The sequence below is a fragment of the Schistocerca piceifrons genome, chromosome X, assembly GCF_021461385.2.
Source record: "Schistocerca piceifrons isolate TAMUIC-IGC-003096 chromosome X, iqSchPice1.1, whole genome shotgun sequence".
Taxonomy (NCBI): Eukaryota; Metazoa; Arthropoda; class Insecta; order Orthoptera; family Acrididae; genus Schistocerca; species Schistocerca piceifrons.
Window position 1 is genome coordinate 401,981,225 of NC_060149.1, and position 19,559 is coordinate 402,000,783.

The 19,559-nt window shown below is 40.5% G+C and overlaps 1 protein-coding gene across 2 annotated transcripts in view; it reads right to left on the reverse strand.

The window, feature by feature from the left end:
* LOC124722057 (putative inactive tyrosine-protein kinase Wsck) overlaps positions 1-19,323 on the reverse strand; it is a 207,604-nt gene extending 188,281 nt beyond the window's left edge. For both annotated transcript variants that reach the window (XM_047247252.1, XM_047247253.1), the window contains exon 1: positions 18,920-19,323. In XM_047247252.1, coding sequence (XP_047103208.1) covers positions 18,920-19,122 — 203 coding nt within the window. In that variant the 5' untranslated portion in view covers positions 19,123-19,323. The remainder of the gene's footprint in view (positions 1-18,919) is intronic.
* Between the last annotated feature and the right edge of the window lie 236 nt (positions 19,324-19,559).

A 19,559-nucleotide genomic window follows, 5' to 3' on the forward strand; every position in this document is an offset into this window, starting at 1 on the left:
CATTAAAATGCAGTCAAGGGAGGCCTGTTTTATTAAACAGATGGCTCTGTTATCAGTTATTATCTCTACTGTAAAACCACTACATGTTCCCAGCAACAAATGGTGTTCCTGACCGGCAGTAAGTGTAAAAGCATATCCCCATATCCCAACTTATCCTCAGTTTTAGAACCATCAGTCTAAAAGATGGTAACACCCTGAAACTCCTGCATGGTGTATATGTAGACAACGAAAAAATTCTTGGATTTTTCCCAGATCTTTCAGTTAAAAATACACTTTTTCCTTGTTAAGTGGCAAAATGCTTTCCTTGGAGCTCTAAAACTTATCAGTCCTTTGAATGGTAAAGGTTCTATACACCAGCGTAGAACTTGCTGGTACAATAAGGGTGAAAAAAACGCATTTTGAAATGATCTTTGATGTCGGCAACGTGTACACTGCATATTTTAGCATTACAAAATTATAAATACAAATTTCACCAAATACAGTATGGTAGCTTCCGAAGCACTGAAATCGAGATTGCGATGCACTTTTGTCAGCCAGTCAAAGCAGATGTCACATGATCTCGCCAACCAATGACAGCAGGTATTCAGAGCATAGGATACGTAATGCAGTCAGCCAATAGCAACATCACGAACACACAAGGGAAAGTTAATGGTTTAAATTAATATATATACAGTATAGCTAAAAGATAAGCTGAAGGCCCATACATATGTACTGACTGACTGGCTAATAAATTGGACATTTGTATGCGTTTTGGCCAACCGACTGGCAAACCTTCCCTCACAGTATGTCGGGTGGATGGGACCACCTGACAGCCAACACCCCGCCCCCATTCCATCCCAACAAATTGTGTCGTGTGTAGTGCTGTTGTGCCAAGCACTCGACAAAGTTCATCTTTCGTCACTGAGCGTGGGGTTAAATGCTGTTCTTGTATACATGGCAGGGTGCGAAGTGGACGAAACTTTAAAAGACAGAGATTCTGGAGAAAATTAGAGACCACAGATGTTTGTGGGACACATCTTACAAGGAGTATAGCAATATGGATGCAAGAAATTAAGCACTTCTTTCATACATTTTAACGAGTCCGTAATGATATCATGTGGCACATCTACAGAATAAATGTCCGTTGACATTCTGTATTTCTTTTTGGGTTTTATTTCCAATACTTCAATGGACGATCCATCCTTTATGCAAGCTATGAACAGCAAAGTGTGGGATTTTTTTTTTACAGTTCTAACAGTTGCTAAATGCTTCATTTCTTACGTATCTGTTGTATTTATTAGATGATGTGTAGGCTTTCTTCTTCTTCTTTTCTTCTTCTAATCTGAAATGAGTTTCTTAAACTTACAGGTCATCTCTTAAGCCCCGTCCACACGCAACAATCTGTCTGCACAAATGTCTGCGCACATCACATCTGCGCAGACAGATCGTTGCATGTGAACAGAAGATTTGCACCAACCTGAGGTGTGTGCAAACCTGGAAGTTGGAGTTGGAGGTTTGAGCGAAACCTCTCAAATCTGTGGGTTCAAACCACATCTGCGCAGACGAGTTGGAGCGTGTGGACAGGAGATCGCCGCAAATCTTGTGCGAAACAGCTTTTTGCTCAGTCTAGTGTTTGTATTTGTGCGCACAGGGCATTAAAATGGCTGATACTCGTCAGTGTTCTTGAGAGTTTGTAAGTCAATTCATTGAAATATATAGAAACCACCCATGTTTGTGGAAGATTGAAAGTAAAGAATATAGTGACCGAGACAAAAAGACAGCAGCATACAATGCTCTAATTGAAAAATTGCGGGCACTTGACACCTCGGCAAACAGAGGAACGGTAATAAAAAAATAAATTCATTGCGAACTGGCGAAATTATTTGCGGATGGATGTCGAAACTTATAATTATCTCTTAAAGCTTGTAACCCCTCATATTATGAGAAAAAATACTTGTATGAGAAGGGTAATTTCTACTCATGAATGGCTGGCGGTAACATTAAGATTCCTAGCAACAGGAAGGAGCTACAAGGATTTGGAATTTTCAACTGCAATATCGAAACAAGTGTTGAGTAAAATAATACCCAACACATGTGAAGCTATTTACGCTGTCCTGAAGGATGAGACGATGAAGACAAGTCAAGTAAATTAAGTCTGTCAGCGAACTGTTTACCGAAAAGAGTTATCCAAAGTTCAGAAATCTAGAAGATCTAGTGTCAGAGTAGATCAAATATACCAGCCAACGTTATGGTATTTTGATGTGCTTGGCTTTCTTAGTGATCAAGAAACGCCAAGACCAAGCAGGAGTAAAATTGAAGATGAAATTGGTGTGTCAATGTGCCAGGAAATGGAACACGAGGTAATGTAAAACAAAACAGGTTCGCCCTGCAACTCTCGCAGTAAATGTAGGTGAGAAAACTGCTTTCGCCTTAGCAGCCACTGTCTACACCATTTTGACCGCTTTCTCTGTTTCCTGCGGTTGGTCTGAATGTTTTTTGCAACACAAGTTGCGAACACAGACCACAACAGAACTTCTTCCATTTCTGTATTTCAAAATAACTGAATTAAATTTTTGACATTAATGGGGAGCATAGTCGCTTGCCACTGATATTTCTTTTCTACACCGACAGAGGGCGGGCGAGTAGTAGATTGGGGTTTGTGCCGTGTGAACACACTACATTTGCAGCGATCTTTTGCATGTACAGACATCTGCGCCAATGTCTGCGCAGACAGATCATTGCGCGTGGACCGGGCTTTATGCTACATACATACATACATACATACATAAATTAATAATGTTTAATGAACTTCTCTTGTTTTATTTATTTTGCATTACCGTGATGTAGTTCCTCAGTCAACTATAAATCACGCTGCAGGTTTCAGGAATCGTTTTAGGTAATAATTGTGGGGATACAACAACACTGAATTTGAGGTCTTCTTAACGTCTGCCATTGGCTAGAAATTGTAATGCAGCTAAGAGCCTCTTCTTGCAGTGCACAGCCTCTCTCATGATTGTACTATTTTTTTGTTCCAAATGGTTTGATGATGTTCAGCAGCTCCGAACTGCATGACTCATCTACTTAGACAATGACGGAAAGCATCGGCTCCCAGTTGATTAAGTAACAGTATGTGGATGAATTTCCTTCCTCGCATTAGCCATTTCTTTGCACACAGCTTTCTCTCGGCTTTTTTTGGCCTCGTTACCAGATAAGATAAAGCCCATTTTTGTTTGTGTGTAAAATCAAGTGGGATCCCATAGAACATAAACTCAATGAACTTAAGATAAACAAATCACAAAAGGACACCGCTGTAATACAGTTGGTGGGGACGCGTGTAGGCTGCCACGAATTTTGTGGTTGGTTAGTTGGATGATAAATTGATGCACGTGTAGGGGCCTTAAGCTTTCACATATAATATTAGTCATTCAACATTTTTTGCTGTTTCTTCTGAGGGTGCATTAGGCAGAATCCTAAGAGCACAGCTTAAACTGCAGCAACTGAATAATTCTCACAAGCACGATTATAAATTTCACTGCTTTGCACTGAACATTTCATGGGCTACCTGACTGAATACACTTCCACTCTTCCACAGAAAAGCCAGTGTTAACTGTGAAATTGAGAAAGAACTCAACTCCCACTTTTTTGAAGGACAATTACACTTTTTGCCATTATTACTGCATCATTTGTAATCTGTCAAAGAACTAAAATAAATATGAAATACTAACCTTGAAGCTTGGTCGTTTTTAGCATGTGATACCCTTTAAGATACACTGAAGAGCCAAAAAAACTGGTAAATCTGCCTAATATCATGTAGGCCGCCTGCGAGGACGCAGACGTACTGCAACATAACATGGCACGGCATGGACTCGACCAATGTCTGAAGTAGTGCTGGAGGGAATTGACACCATGAATCCTGCAGGGCTGTCCATAAATTCATAAGAGTACAAGGGGGTGGACATCTCTTCTGAGCAGCACATTGCAAGCCATCCCCGATATACTCAATAATCTTCGTATCTGGGGAGTTTGGTGGCCAGCGGAAGTGTTTATGCTCAGAAGAGTGTTCTGGGAACCACTCTGTAGCATTCGTGGATGCGCGGGTTGTCACATTGTCCTGCTGGAATTGCCCAAGTGCGTCAGAATGCACAATGGATAGGAATGGAGGCAGGTGATCAGACAGAATGCTTATGAACATGTCACCTGTCAGAGTCATATCTAGACGTATCAGGGGTCCCACATCACTCGAACTGCACACGCCCCACACCATTAATGAGCCCTCCACCAGCTTGAACAGTCCCCCCACTGACATGCAGGGTCCATGGGTTCATGAGGTTGTCTCCATATTCGTACACGTCCATCCGCTCTATAAAATTTAAAATGAGACTTGTCCAACCTGGCAAAATGTTTCGAGTCATCAACAGACCCACGTCGGTGTTGATGGGCCCAGATGAGGTGCAAAGATTCATGTCGCACAGTCATCCACGGTGCACAAGTGAACCTTCAGCTCCGAAAGCCCAGATCGACGATGTTTCATTGAATGGTTCGCACGCTGACCCTTGTTGATTGCCCAGCACTGAAATCTGCTGGAATTTGTGGAAAGACTGCACTTCTGTCACGGTGAACGATTCCCTTCCATCGTCATCAGTCCCATTCCTGCAGGATCTTTTTCCGGCCACAGTGATGTTGGAGATTTGATGTTTTATTGGATTCCTGATATTCATCGTACTCTCGTGAAATGATCATATGGGAAAATCTCCACTGCTTCACTACCTCGTAGATGCTGTGTTCCATCACTCATGTGCCGACTGTAACACCATTTTCAAACTCACTTTAATCTTGATAACTTGCCACTGTGCAACAGTAACTGGTCTAACAGCTGCGCCAGACACTTGTTGTCTTATGTAAGTGCTGCCAACCACAGCACCATATTCTGCCTGTTTACATATCTCAGTATTTGTATACACATGCCTATACCACTTTCTTTGGTGCTCCAGTGTATACCAAATATAACTGTGCCCATGAAATTTTAAACAATATAAATGGCTGATCTTCTGGGCTCGAAATTTTTCCAAGACGATGGTCCTGAAAGTGTTAAGTTATGAACGAGAGTCAAATGCTCTGTGATTTAAGCTATTCATCGTACATTCTCCCACATATGATAATTCACCATGCGTAAGCAGAAATAAGCTTTGAAAGTAATGCCTCTCAAACCACCATTCGCAATATTTTCCCACAAGCTGTTAAACTGGGTTCACACACGCAACAAAAATATCCAACAGCTATTGGCATACTGCAGTTGAATTGAGTTACATGTGTGAACTCCCAGTTTCTAGTGGTGCAACTTAAAAGATGCAACTTCTGTCATGCAACAAAAAGTTCAGCTTGGTTGTACTTTGTTGCTACCATCACTGGTTCCTGGTGGCAGTAGTTGCACACATGAACATCCTGTCACAGTTATCGAGGTGTAATTGCTGCTATATGCTATGTGATTTCAGTAATATTTTTTTTTAATTTTATTTCTGAAAAAGTAAAAACAATGGTCGCCAGGTATACTTTCGCAGTTTCTAGAACTACAAGAACCACAACCTATGTTTGATTTTCTGTAAAAGAGAGAGAGAGAGAGAGAGAGAGAGAGAGAGAGCGAGCGAGCGAGTGAGTGTGTGTGTGTGGGGGGGGGGGGGGGGGGGGGGGGGGGGCACAAACCAATGACATATCCCACAGACTTAAAAGATTTTCGAATGAATAAAGAAACTTAACATATTTAACCAAAAAAGCAAGTCATATAAACTTCGTAATTTGTGAGACAAAGCATTGTATAAATTGTGAATTATATGCAGGAAATAGTTCCAGAGTGTGATGTTGCAACAAACTAAAAAGTAGTTATTCAAAATGCCTATAACAATGAATATAATAAGATTCTACAATCTTTGAAGAGTGGCATGTCTGCCAAAGATATTTACATGCCTGCTGTTGGTTAGTTTGCCACTGCAGACAGGATTTTTGCCTCCAAGTGTTATTTCTTCTGTAAATGTGTGCTTCCCCTGATTTATCCCTGTGTGAAACTTGTTTTTGGATCCAACATTTGGGTTTTGTCTTCACTGTAATTAACTCATTTCACAGCTCTGAGGCCACAACCTGCACTATAAAGTTCATACCCGCCCATACGCTTTCAACTGGTGCCATACTGAAAGCTGTGCAACTATATAGAATTTGTGGCATCCTGTGTAAATAGTGGCTCACGACGACACTACAGCAAGCCACAAGCTTTAGCGCCACATTAGATGCATATGTGAACAGGCTTTAGAGATGTAAACAGTTGTTACGGCATGCTCATCGAAAGTCATTTCTAGTTATGAAGTATTGCATACTCTTCATCCTAAAGCCTTTGACACATTTTGTTGTTGGCAGACGCTAGTGTGTGCATTGTGTTTAGTTGTTGTAAATGGCACATTTTATTTACAACTAAAGTGTTATTTTGGTGTTATTCTCTCAGTTATGTTTTATTGCTGCAGTGTTATTCGGCAGGATTGGTCTAAAGTAAAATTCTTTGTCAGTTCTCCCAGTAAAAATTTCAAAAGTTTAACAGCAAAGTAAAACAATGAAAAATTCCCAAATTCTAAAAAAAATTATGGGCTTTCCCCTGATGAAAAAATTCCTATGTTTTTTCCCCTGATTTCCTGGTTGTCCCAGAGCATATATGGTCTGTCGTGAAGAACTGAATGTAACAGACACCAAAAAGCCAAAGGGGTGACTGAGACTTTAGCGTCTTGCAATAATCAGTCCTAATTCATTGCCTGGGTACCAACCACGGGGAGGTGCACAAGAAAACACAAGCAGTACAGTCTATGAAGGAGAGGCAGATATGAAGGAGAGGAAGAGGTCCTGGTAGAGAGCTGTGAGGCACATTCCAACCGGTAATACCTCCTGAGGGCAGGTATCAGGAGCTTGACACACAAAAAAAAGGGATCATTGGACGATTATGAAATTGGCGAATGACAATTGCATAAAAGACCAAGAGTTGATACCGTAAGAACTGAGGAGGTAAGATCACTGCTTTGGCAAGGAGCCTTTCTATGGGACTAGTTCAGAAGGCACCAGTGGCCAGTCGTGCACCAGGATGGTCGAGGAGGTCTGTCAATTTCAAAGCTGCACCGAAATTACCTAGTAGGAGAAAAGGGAAGAGGAGGGGGAGGGGGATGGGAGGGAAGTTGTTGAATTAATGTGGCCAAATCAATATAAGTTAGTGGCCAGCCTGGAGATAAATAAATGTTACAAATGGTGATTGCTGAGGTCGTTTGCACCCACACCACTATTGCTTCCAACATGGTCTGAAGAGAAATCCACTTACTGACACATCTGTGTGAACAGGTGCCCTCTCAGCACCACCACCATAGTTCCAACAGAATGCACAATACCTATGGAGCACTGGGGAATGGTCATCAGTAAAGCATTTTTCTTGTAGAACAATGCAAATTGCAGAAGAGGAGGAAATAATGTTATGTAGTACTGGCAGCTGACAGTAATATCCATTAAAATTCCAGCAAATGATCATACTATGGGTGTCCAGGTTAGGCATGAAGGGGCCATGAGTGAATGTTTCACATAAAACTTGAAACGCCACATCTACAAGTAACAATTGCTCCTGGATATTTGATGAAGAAAAAAAACAGGACTGCGGGTAAGCTACTACAAACAGCATAGTGAACACATTATTGTGGCCAAGATAGACACGAAGCCTACGCCTACCACAATAGTACAAGTTTATATGCCAACTAGCTTCATAGATGACAATGAGATTGATGAAATGTATGATGAGATAAAAGAAACTATTCAGATAGTGAAGGGAGACGAAAATTTAATAGTCATGGGTGACTGGAATTTGATAGTAGGAAAAGGGAGAGAAGGAAATGTAGTAGGTGAATATGGAATGGGGGTATGGAATGAAAGAGGAAGCCGACTGGTAGAATTTTGCACAGAGCATAACTTAGTCATAGCTAACACTTGGTTCCAGAATCATAAAAGAAGGTTGTATGCATGGAAGCGGCCTGGAGATACTAGAAGGTTTCAGATAGATTATATAATGATAAGACAGAGATTTAGGAACCAAGTTTTAAATTGTAAGACATTTCTAGGGGCAGATGTGGACTCTGACCACAATCTATTGGTTGTGAACCATAGATTAAAACTGAAGACACTGCAAAAAGGTGGGAATTTAAGGAGATGAGATCTGGATAAACTGACATAACCAGAGGTTGTAGAGAGTTTCAGGGAGGACATTAAGGAACGATTGACAGCAATGGGGGAAAGAAACACAGTAGAAGAAGAATGGGTAGCTTTGAGGGATGAAATAGTGAAGGCAGCAGAGGATCAAGTAGGTAAAAAGACGAGGGCTAGTAGAAATCTTTGGGAAACAGAATATATATTGAATTTAATTGATGAAAGGAGAAAATACAAAAATGCAGTAAATGAAGCAGGCAAAAAGGAATACCAACATCTCAAAAATGAGATTGACAGGAAGTGCAAAATGGCTAAGCATGGATGGCTAGAGGACAAATGTAAGGATGTAGAGACATATCTCACTAGGGGTAAGATAGATACTGCCTACAGGAAAATTAAAGAGACATTTGGAGAGAAGAGAACCACTTATATGAATATCAAGGGCTCAGATGGAAACCCAGTTCTAAGCAAAGAAGAGAAAGGCAGAAAGGTGTAAGGATTATATAAAGGGCTTGTACGACGTTGATGTACTTGAGGACAATATTATGGAAATGGAAGAGGATGTAGATGAAGATGAAATGGGAGATATGATACAGCCTGAAGAGTTTGACAGAGCACTGAAAGACCTAAGCTGAAACAAGGCCCCGGGAGTAGACAACATTCCATTAGAACTACTGATAGATTTGGGAAAGCCAGCAGTGACAAAACTCTACCATCTGGTAAGCAAGATGTATGAGACAGGCGAAATACCCTCAAACTTCAAGAAGAATATAATAATTCCAATCCCAAAGAAAGCAGGTTGGTCATTCCATGTCAATTCAACCAATTTGAGAAAATGTTCCAGCTAATAGTCTCAGATTTGACTGAAATTTAGCACACCAATGCTACCAAGTGTGGAACACTCATGTACAAAATTTTAAGTTCCCCTGCCAATTAGTTCCAGAATTATGGCTTGTGAAAGAAGGTGGCGTGACCCAGAAATTGCAACTCGCAACTGGCAATCTATCTTCAGACCCAACTTCAGGTCTTAATAACTTTGGAACTATTCCACACAGTCCAGTGAAATTTTTACAACCCAGTAACATCCACTTATAGAACACACTCTATGAATCAAAACACAAAACAACATATTTGTGAGGGAGAATAAAAAAATTCCAAAATGTGATTTAAAAAAATGTAATATGTTAAAAGGTACATATTGCAGGTGCCTTCTACGCCAAATATAATTCACTCAAAAAGGTTATAAACTTTTTTTGGGGTAAGCGTTATGTGGCCCAAACACACACAGAACTCATCTTGCCCGTATCAGTCACACAAACAGAGTTACATGCACACGAAAATACAAAAATTTGAAAAATTACCTGAAAAACATGGATTTTCTAAGTGTGGTAGCACAAAAGGGACAAGTGATATCCAAGCCAAATTTCAAATACTGCAGAAGTAGACCATAATATAATATGTGGGCAAAATTTCAACTTGTTATTGCAAGGCATTTGTGTACAATAAAAGTTGACAGAGATGTATTTGGTTACGTTTCTTTTAACACGATTTAGCAAGTATAGTGATGATGCAGACAGCTTGTTTCAGATAAAGCTGCAGCAATTGTTGGGAACCATTAGGCAACAGAAAGTTAAACAATGGTAGTTTTCAGGGACAGAATGAGTCATTGTTAGGCAGGAACAACAAAGGAAACAAGCAACAATTACAGGTTCCCAGAATGAGATTTTCACTCTGCAGCGGAGTGTGCGCTGATATGAAACTTCCTGGCAGATTAAAACTGTGTGCCGGACCGAGACTCGAACTCGGGACCTTTGCCTTTCGCGGGCAAGTGCTCTACCAACTGAGCTTCCCAAGCACGACTCACGCCCCGTCCTCACAGTTTTACTTCTGCCAGTACCTCGTAGAGCACTTGCCCACGAAAGGCAAAGGTCCCGAGTTCGAGTCTCGGTCCGGCACACAGTTTTAATCCGCCAGGAAGTTTCAATTACAGGTTACTCATGTTTTTAAGATTCTAGTTCAGACTGGTCAGTACTGTTGAGGAAAGTCAGTATGGAGGCAGAAGAGTGTACTAGTGGTGCTTTTGTTCAAACAAGTTGCAGTATTGGTAGAGCACAAGCATCTGAATGTCATAAAACAACATATGGAACAAAATGTACCATTCGCTTTGTACTGTATGATCTAGGTGAATCGGACCAAGATTTGTTGCTATGGAGATCCAGGATACACCCTGTGGGCACAAGAAGTACAGTTCCAGGAAACTTTAGTGTTTGTTATCATCATATGAAAGTGTTTCTGGATAAGTATTCTTTCCTACAAAGAAGTTGTTTTGATCCATTTCGGATTCATAAGAAGACAGTGAAGTGTATCCTCAGAGAAATTTATATAAATTAAGTACTGAAAGTGAATCAGTGCATGGGACTTAACATGAAACCAGGACAAAAGTTATGTTCCAGGTGTGTTAAACTGCTAAAAAATGAAGAATATTCTGATAATTTACATGACAGTGACGAAGAGTATCAGCCACCTACAACCCCAGCGGATGAGCAATTAAATACTTCTGTGACTGCTCTTGGTTTGTCTCCCATGAAGACACACAAAGTTGGGAAAAGAGACAGGCCCAGCTATGGTAGAAGAAAACTGCAAGAAGCTCAAATGGAATTAAAACACAAAATAGCTGACACATTAATGGTGGAAGAGGAAGAACTATCTGCTCCAAAGGAACAGAAATCATGCCAGAAATGCTCTGATTTGGACAAAATTGTGCATGATTTGAAAGAAAAATGTGCCATATCCACATGCCAGAAAAATGTAGCTATTCTTACCCTTGCACCTTCCAGCTGGTCTATTGACTACACAGCAAAGGAATTCAATGTTTCTACATATACGGTAAAGCAAGCTAGGAAAATAAAAGCAACCCAAGCAGTGCTTCCACAACTTCAGCAGGCTCAGCGTAAGCAATTGAGTTCAGAAATAAAGGTGCTAGTGTCGGAGTTTTATGAAAATAATGACTACAGCCGAATAATGCCTGGAAAAAAAGACTATGTAATAGTGAAAATGGGAAATGTACATGTACAGAAGCAAAAACGACTGTTGCTATGCAACATATCAGAACTATATGTAGAATTCAAGGAAAAGTATCCCATTACCAAAGTATGTTTATCATCTTTTTTCAATCTTCGGCCAAAATGGGTTGTGCCTGGACGTGCAAGGGGCACACACAATGTTTGTGTATGTGAGACAAATCAAAATGTTAAGCTGATGTTTGCTGCTATAAAGGATTCTGGTCTGTATTACAAAGGTGCAATGAAGCTGCTAGTGCGTGACATTAGTTCCTACCAGTGCATGATACGCAGGTGTGAAAAGTGTCCTGGTAAGGCAAATCTTGCAGAACACATGAATAACAAACCGTATGGTGAACTCCTTATGGATGACGACGAATTTGTTTCTTATAAACAATGGACACAGAATGGATCGCACAAGTCTTGAAGCAACGCAAAGTACAGTGGAAGATTTTGTTGAAATGTGTTGTCACAAAATGGACAAACTGACCACACACAGCTTCACAGCAACAGCACAATCGGCTTATCTCCAGTTTTGTAAGGATAATTTGAAACAAGATGAAATTATAGTAATACTAGACTTTTCTGAAAATTATGCATTTATAGTTCAAGATGCCCTTCCACGTCCTTTGCTGTCTCTGACAGAATTACAATGTCATCGGCGAACCTCAAAGTTTTCATTTCTTCTCCATGGATTTTAATACCTACTCCGAATTTTTCTTTCGTTTCCTTCACTGCCTGCTCAATATACAGATTGAATAACATCGGGGAGAGGCTACAACTCTGTCTCACTCCCTTCCCAATCACTGCTTCCCTTTCATGTCCCTCGACTCTTATAACTGCCACCTGGTTTCTGTAAAAATTGTAAATAGCCTTCGCTCCCTGTATTTTACCCCTGTCACCTTCAGAATTTGAAAGAGAGTATTCCAGTCAACATTGTCAAAAGGACTTGGAAGAGCAGTTGAACGGAATGGATAGTGTCTTGAAAGGAGGATATAAGATGAACATCAACAAAAGCAAAATGAGGATAATGGAATGTAGTCGAATTAAGTCGGGTGATGCTGAAGGAATTAGATTAGGAAATGAGACGCTTAAAATAGTAAAGGAGTATTGCTATTTGGGGAGCACAATAACTGATGATGGTCGAAGTAGAGAGGATATAAAATGCAGACTGGCAATGGCAAACAAAGCGTTTCTGAAGAAGAGAAATTTGTTAACACCGAGTAAAGATTTATGTGCCAGGAAGTCGTTTCTGAAAGTATTTGTATGGAGTGTAGCCATATATGGAAGTGAAACATGGACAATAAATAATTTGGACAAGAAGAGAATAGAAGCTTTCGAAATGTGGTGCTACAGAAGAATGCTGAAGATTAGATGGGTAGATCACATAACTAATGAGGAGGTATTGAATAGGATTGGCGAGAAGAGAAATTTGTGGTACAACTTGACTAGAAGAAGGGATCGGCTGGTAGGACATGTTCTGAGGCATCAAGGGATCACCAATTTAGTATTGGAGGGTAGTGTGGAGGGTAAAAATCGTAGAGGGAGACCAAGAAATGAATACACTAAACAGATTCAGAAGGATGTAGGCTGCAATAGGTACTGGGAGATGAAGAAGCTTGCACGGGATAGAGTAGTATGGAGAGCTGCATCAAACCAGTCTCAGGACTGAAGACCACAACAACAACAGTGCAAGATGCCATCCAAGGATATCATTGGGACAACAGTCAAGCAACTCTCCAGCCATTTGCGATTTACTATAGAGGTGAATCAGGTGATGTCTCTGTCATGAACCTGTACATTTTTACTGACTGTTTAATTCATGATGCCATTGCAGTTCATGCCCACATTCGCACTGTCATGGCATATGTGAAAAACAAGCTGCCTCACATACATTTTGTGAAATACTTCAGTGGTGGTGCAGCTAGTCAGTACAAAAACTGTAAAGATCTCAAAAATTGATGCATGCATTACCATGATTTTCAGATTCACACAGAATGGAATTTTTTCACAAGTCATGGTAAAAATGTATGTGATGGTATTGGTGCTACCATTAAACGCATGGCATCACGAGCTAGTCTGCAGCACCCTACAGAAGGTCACATTCTAACACCTCTTCAATTATTTACCTGGGTACAGAAAAATATCTCTGGTATAAAACCATTCTACGTTTCAAAAGATGAGGTGAAATCAGTCGAAGAGTTGCTAAAAAGCAGACTAGAACACGTTAAAACTGTTGCAGGCACAAGGAGCCATCATCACTTCTCTCCAGCGGACTCCGACAATGTGCAGATGAACAGACTGTCTGGTTATAACTATAGGTTCATGCACAACATGTGTCTTCACAGTGTGTCTGACTCAGGATTCAGAAGCAAAAGCAGCAACATACAACCAGGTTGCTATGTTATTGCTGTTAATGATGACAAATGGTACTTAGGATGTGTTGCAGAGTGCTGTGAAGCAGAAGGAGATGTATTTGTGAACTTCATGGCACCAGCAGGACCAACAACATCATTTCATTGGCCATGTTTGGCAGACAGGTGTTGGATTCCTTTTGAACATATTCTTATGACAGTTCCAGTTCTTACCACAGTGTCAGAAAGACAGTACAATTTGCCGCCCAATGTACAGAGTACAGTAGCTAAAGTGTGGGAGAACTTCTGTCCGAAGCACAATCGACTGGTTTTTAGCAGTTAAGGTGCAGTAAACATTAATGATAGGTTGTGTTAATCTGTCTATATGTTGTTGCTTAGTGATTAAACAGTTGTGGGAGAGGATAAGAAGAGGCAGAACAGTTTACGATATGTTTTTACAAAATTGTGTGGTGGAACAATGGCCACATCACCAAATACATCTGTCAACTACCATTGTACACAAAAGTCTTGCAATAACATGCTGAAATTTTGAGATATATGTCATTATGGTCTACTTATGCAGTGTGTGAAATTTGGCTCGGATCCCACTTGTCCCGTTTGTGCTATCACACTTCAAAATTCCATTTTTTCGGGTAATTTTTCAAATTTTTGTTTTTTCGTGTGCATGTAACTCAGTTTTTGTGACTGATATAGGCATGATGAGTTCTGTGTGTGTATAGGCCACATTAAGCTCACACAAAAAAATTTATACCCTTTTTGAGTGAATTATATTTGGCATAGGGGGCACCTACAATACGTACCTTTTAACATATTACATTTTTTAAATCACATTTTGGAATTTTTATTTTCCCTCAGAAATATGTTGTTGATGTTTTGATTCGTGGAGTGTGTTCTCTAAATTGATGTTACTGGGTTGTAAAAATTTCACTGGACTGTGTGGAACAGTTCCAAAGTTATAAGACCTGAAGTTGGGTCTGAAGATAGATTGCCAGATGCGGGTTGCAATTTCTGGGTCACGCCACCTTCTTTCACAAGTCATAATTCTGGAACTAATTGGAAGGGGAAATTAATACTTTGTACACAAGTGTTCCACACATGGTAGAATGAGTGTACTGAATTTCCGTCAAATCTGAGTCTATGAGCTGGAGCCCCTCGTTGAACTGACATGGAATGACCCAGGTGTTGACAGATGTGAAAATTACCGAACTATCCGTTTAATAAGCCACGGCTGCAAAATACTAACAGCAATTCTTTACAGACGAATGGAAAAACTGGTAGAAGTCGACCTCGGGGAAGATCAGTTTGGATTCCATAGAAATGTTGGAACACGTGAGGCAATACTGACCCTAAGACTTATCTTAGAAAATAGATTAAGGAAAGGCAAACCTACGTTTTTAGCATTTGCAGACAGAAAGCTTTTGACAATGTTGACTGGAATACTCTCTTTCAAATTCTGAAGGTGGCAGGGGTAAAATACAGGGAAAAATACAGGGAGCGAAAGGCTATTTACCATTTGTACAGAAACCAGATGGCAGTTAAATAAGAGTCAAGGGACATGAAAGGAAAGCAGTGGTTGGGAAGGGAGTGAGACAGGGTTGTAGCCTATCCCCGACATTATTCAATCTGTATATTGAGCAAGCAGTGAAGGAAACAAAAGAAAAATTTGGACTACGTATTAAAATCCACGGAGAAGAAATAAAAACTTTGAGGTTCGCCGATGACATTGTAATTCTGTCAGAGACAGCAAAGGACTTGGAAGAGCAGTTGAACGGAATGGGTTGTGTCTTGAAAGGAGGGTATAAGATGAACATCAACAAAAGCAAAACGAGAATAATGGAATGTAGCCAAATTAAATCAGGTGATGCTGTGGGAATTAGATTAGGAAATGAGACACTTAAAGTAGTAAAGGAGTTTTGCTATTTGGGGAGCAAAATAACTGATGATGGTCGAAGTATAGAGGATATAAAATGTAGACTGGCAATGGCAAAGAAAGAGTATCTGAAGAAGAGAAATTTGTTAACATCGAATATAGATTTAAGTGTCAGGAAGCCATTTCTGAAAGTATTTGTATGGAGTGTGGCCATGTATGGAAGTAAAACGTGGACGATAAATAGTTTGGAAAAGAAGAGAATAGAAGCTTATGAAATGTGGTGCTACAGAAGAATGCTGAAGATTAGATGGGTGGATCACATAACTAATGAGGAGGTATTGAATAGAATTAGGGAGAATAGAAATTTGTGGCACACCTTGACTAGAATAAGGGACTGGTTGGTAGGACATGATCTGAGGTATCAAGGGATCACCAATTTAGTATTGGAGGGCAGCACAGAGGGTAAACATCGTAGTGGGAGACCAAGAGATGAATACACTACGCAGATTCAGAAGGATGTAGGTTGCAGTAGGTACTGGGAGATGATGAAGCTTGCACAGAGCAGCATGGAGAGCTGCATCAAACCAGTCTCTGGACTGAAGACCATGACCACAACAACAACATATTCCAAAATGCATCAGACAATAAGTAAGTCATTCCTTGTCTGATGTTAGCCTTACCACTGCAAACCAGTCAACCTGAATGCACAACTACTGATTGTTATAATAATGGTTGACTGCCTCCTACATGACTTTATGTCACATCAATGAGCAGTGGCTCAGAATGTGATTGTGTAGGTGGATCTGTCACCTCCAGGGTCAATGGAGTAGTCTTGTCCCAATTATTATTATTTCTCTGCTCCTCTTCAGCCTTTGGTGGCCAAGATTCTTGCAAAGGCCTGTATGCAGTAAGGATGGCGATGGATGAAGAGTGGAAAGCCCTGGGACCCACAGGTTATGGATCTTTCAGTTGTTGGCCGGCATCGGGCCTCTGATCCGTGGGTTTCTAGTTGGGGGGGGGGGGGGGGGGGTTGCAGAGAGAGCCCTGCCACTGGTAGACACCAGAGGAGGAAACTGCTTCTCTGGCTGTGTGTGGGAAGTGGTCCCATGGGAACCACAAGAGATGAGAGCATGGTGAGAGGTTTGGTTTGGAAAGGTATTGATGTGGAGGAGGTGGGGGTGGGGAGATGGCTGTGACTTTCGCATAATTGGTAACTATGTCAACAGGATTTAGGTATTCACTCTTTTTTCACACCTCAGTATTATGACAGATGGCCAATAGACTTATATTATTGTAATTTATTTTCTTTCTTAGTGACTGTGCAAACTATTGAATGAGGAGGATGGTGTTCCAAACAACTGGCACAAGGACTACCATCAGGGAGTAATCATCCATAGTTTTGGCACTTTTGGTCTACCATGCAGCAGGATGACATACAATCAATGCAATACGTATGCATCAGAAACACCTCATGAGTGGCAGGATGTAACGTTTTACATCACACCTGTACATCATCATGACTTTAATTTTTCCTGGGAGGATGTTTCCTTCAAAGGCTAAAATGAAAGTGCCTGTATCTGCCTGATTATCCTCAAGACCCTTTTGTATACACCAGACAAAATGTATGGCCCACCACTTGAGATTAGCCGACAGTTCCTCATCTGTTTGGAGTGTAAGGTATCTGTGGAAGATGACTCCTTGGATCACATTCAAAGCTTTATATGAAGCAATGGTAACAGATATGTCACTCAGTTGTTCACACACACCTGAAGAGCTGTATACTGTACAGCAGAGGAGGCTTTAATCAGCAACGATCCATCACAAATTTTTCCCAGTGACAAGTTCTCCAAATTTATCTTCAATGTCTTCGTCAAAAAATAATGGTTTCATTACAGAAAAAAAATCTCTACCTATTTGAGTACATACCAGGTTTGGGATAAAATGTTTCACTCCGAACTGTCCGGCTTGTCCCTCTTATGATGGGAGAGCCAGGGTGAAGAAAGCACCAGGATTGTAATTCACCGCATAGAAATTTCTGTACCTGTCTGATGAGATGGCTGGACTAGAAAAGAAAACATTCTGGTTTAATTCGATACATTTCATGTGCAAAACGTCAGTCCTGGGTTCTCCCTAAGGGTAGCACTCGGTGGCAGCAAACGTCATCTGAGACTATGGCCATTGCCCAGAGTCCTGATGTCCCAGGAAGAAGCACATCTACTCCTTGGCATGCATGGGGAGCTAGCAGCTCAGCTTTCAGCAGTGTGATCCCTGTGGTGTCAGGGGGCTCTATGGAAACATAATGACACCACCATATCGGACTGGCTTACCATCTACACAAACTAAGTTGACACTCGGCACGGTGGCTCATGGTAATGACCATCAATGGGAAATACCTTTACACTCGCTCCCACCTATCAACTCAGTTTGAAGGAACAGTAAAAACCTACAGAATTGCTGAATAGTGTTGGAATGCACCTCATCTCACACTTCAGCACCTCATAAATTGATACAGAGATTTATCACATTATAAAGCCAAGAAATTAGTGTTACTGTAATGTGGCTATCACCAACACTGTTCATAAGCAAATGCTAATATGTATGATGCTCCTACAATCTGCAAATGAGCATCCTAAAGTAAAGGACAAAAGAGGTACCTAATATTGCACCAATGTTTTCCAGCCTGTCACACAAGTGCCATAATGACTTGGAATATGCAAGACCTTTGCTACAATAAAACAGAATACTCCAGCTTACTGCTAAGTTTACTGTAGGTCCCAGATATGTCCTCTTCATTTTGGCTCATTATTACAAAATGCCATATTAAATGTTCCTCCATAAACAAAACATTGTTATTTTTTGGTCAACGTGACAGTCGTCGATGAAGTCTGCACATTCCATTTCTAAAACAACAATAAATTGGTAACTGATGGTGCATTTTTTTTCCATTCCGCCTTCTTATTTGTAAGTAGGCCTATTTATACTCAGTAGTGATGCCGTGCACTAGTTGTATGGTCGTTTGAATTGCATTCTGTATAATTTGAAAGCTACTCCTACAGAGATGCAAGACTTAGAAATAACAGAATCTGAAAAACTAGGCCGTTTTTCACGTCATCCAGGGCAATGAATAAATTCCTTGTGTTAACACTTAGTGATTGATGTTAAAATTCCTTGTATTACCACTTAGTGTCATGTAAAAATCACCTCAGGCCGGTCACGCGCTATTGTGTAGTATATAATATGGGTCTCCTTGCGTCCGATAATAAGATATAATACTTAGTAAGACTAACAGGCAACAAAAAGTAATCATGTTACTGATTTCCTTACGTGGCACAAACACAACAATTCTAGAAAGTGAAAGGAACATAAAAAAACAAGTAATACGTTCCTAATGGTGCTAAGCTAACAAGGTTTATTACGCTCACCTATAATATTTGTCAGCGCAAACTGCGACACACTCCTCAACTGTGTTGGCGGCTCCGACATTTGTTGGTTCGTACAAGTAAATGTTTTCATTGCTAAACATGTAACAACCCACGTAGACAGGGTCTTCTCTAACTTTATCTTTCACTTGAACCCCAGACATGAAGCTAAATACAAGCACAGCAATTGCGCCAAACTTTTGCATGTTTGTTGTCTAAAATTATTGTTCTTTTTACGAGTATAGAAATGGATTCGTAGTCAATGTAGTTATAATTCATGTTAGAAACATCGTTAATAAAGCGAAGACATTATGTCTTATGTTCCTGTTGATTGTTCGGATGGTAAACAAACAATTTTTCTACTTTCGCTACATTCCTTTCACTCGATCACCCCACCAAAATACAAACCCCCACACCCACTCACCGTTACTAGGAAACGAGCAAAGCTCTTCCTTTACAACAGCTCTTCCTCTACAACATCCTTGGTGCAGGAATCGACAACAGTGGCTTGCATGAAACCCTGTTTTCACACCCAACGAAAACCTGGACATGCCAATCATAGTACTGATATTCTAGCCCAACAGATCTGTGGAAACATTTTATTGACACACTTCTGTCAGCTCATATGACAGTGAATCGGTAC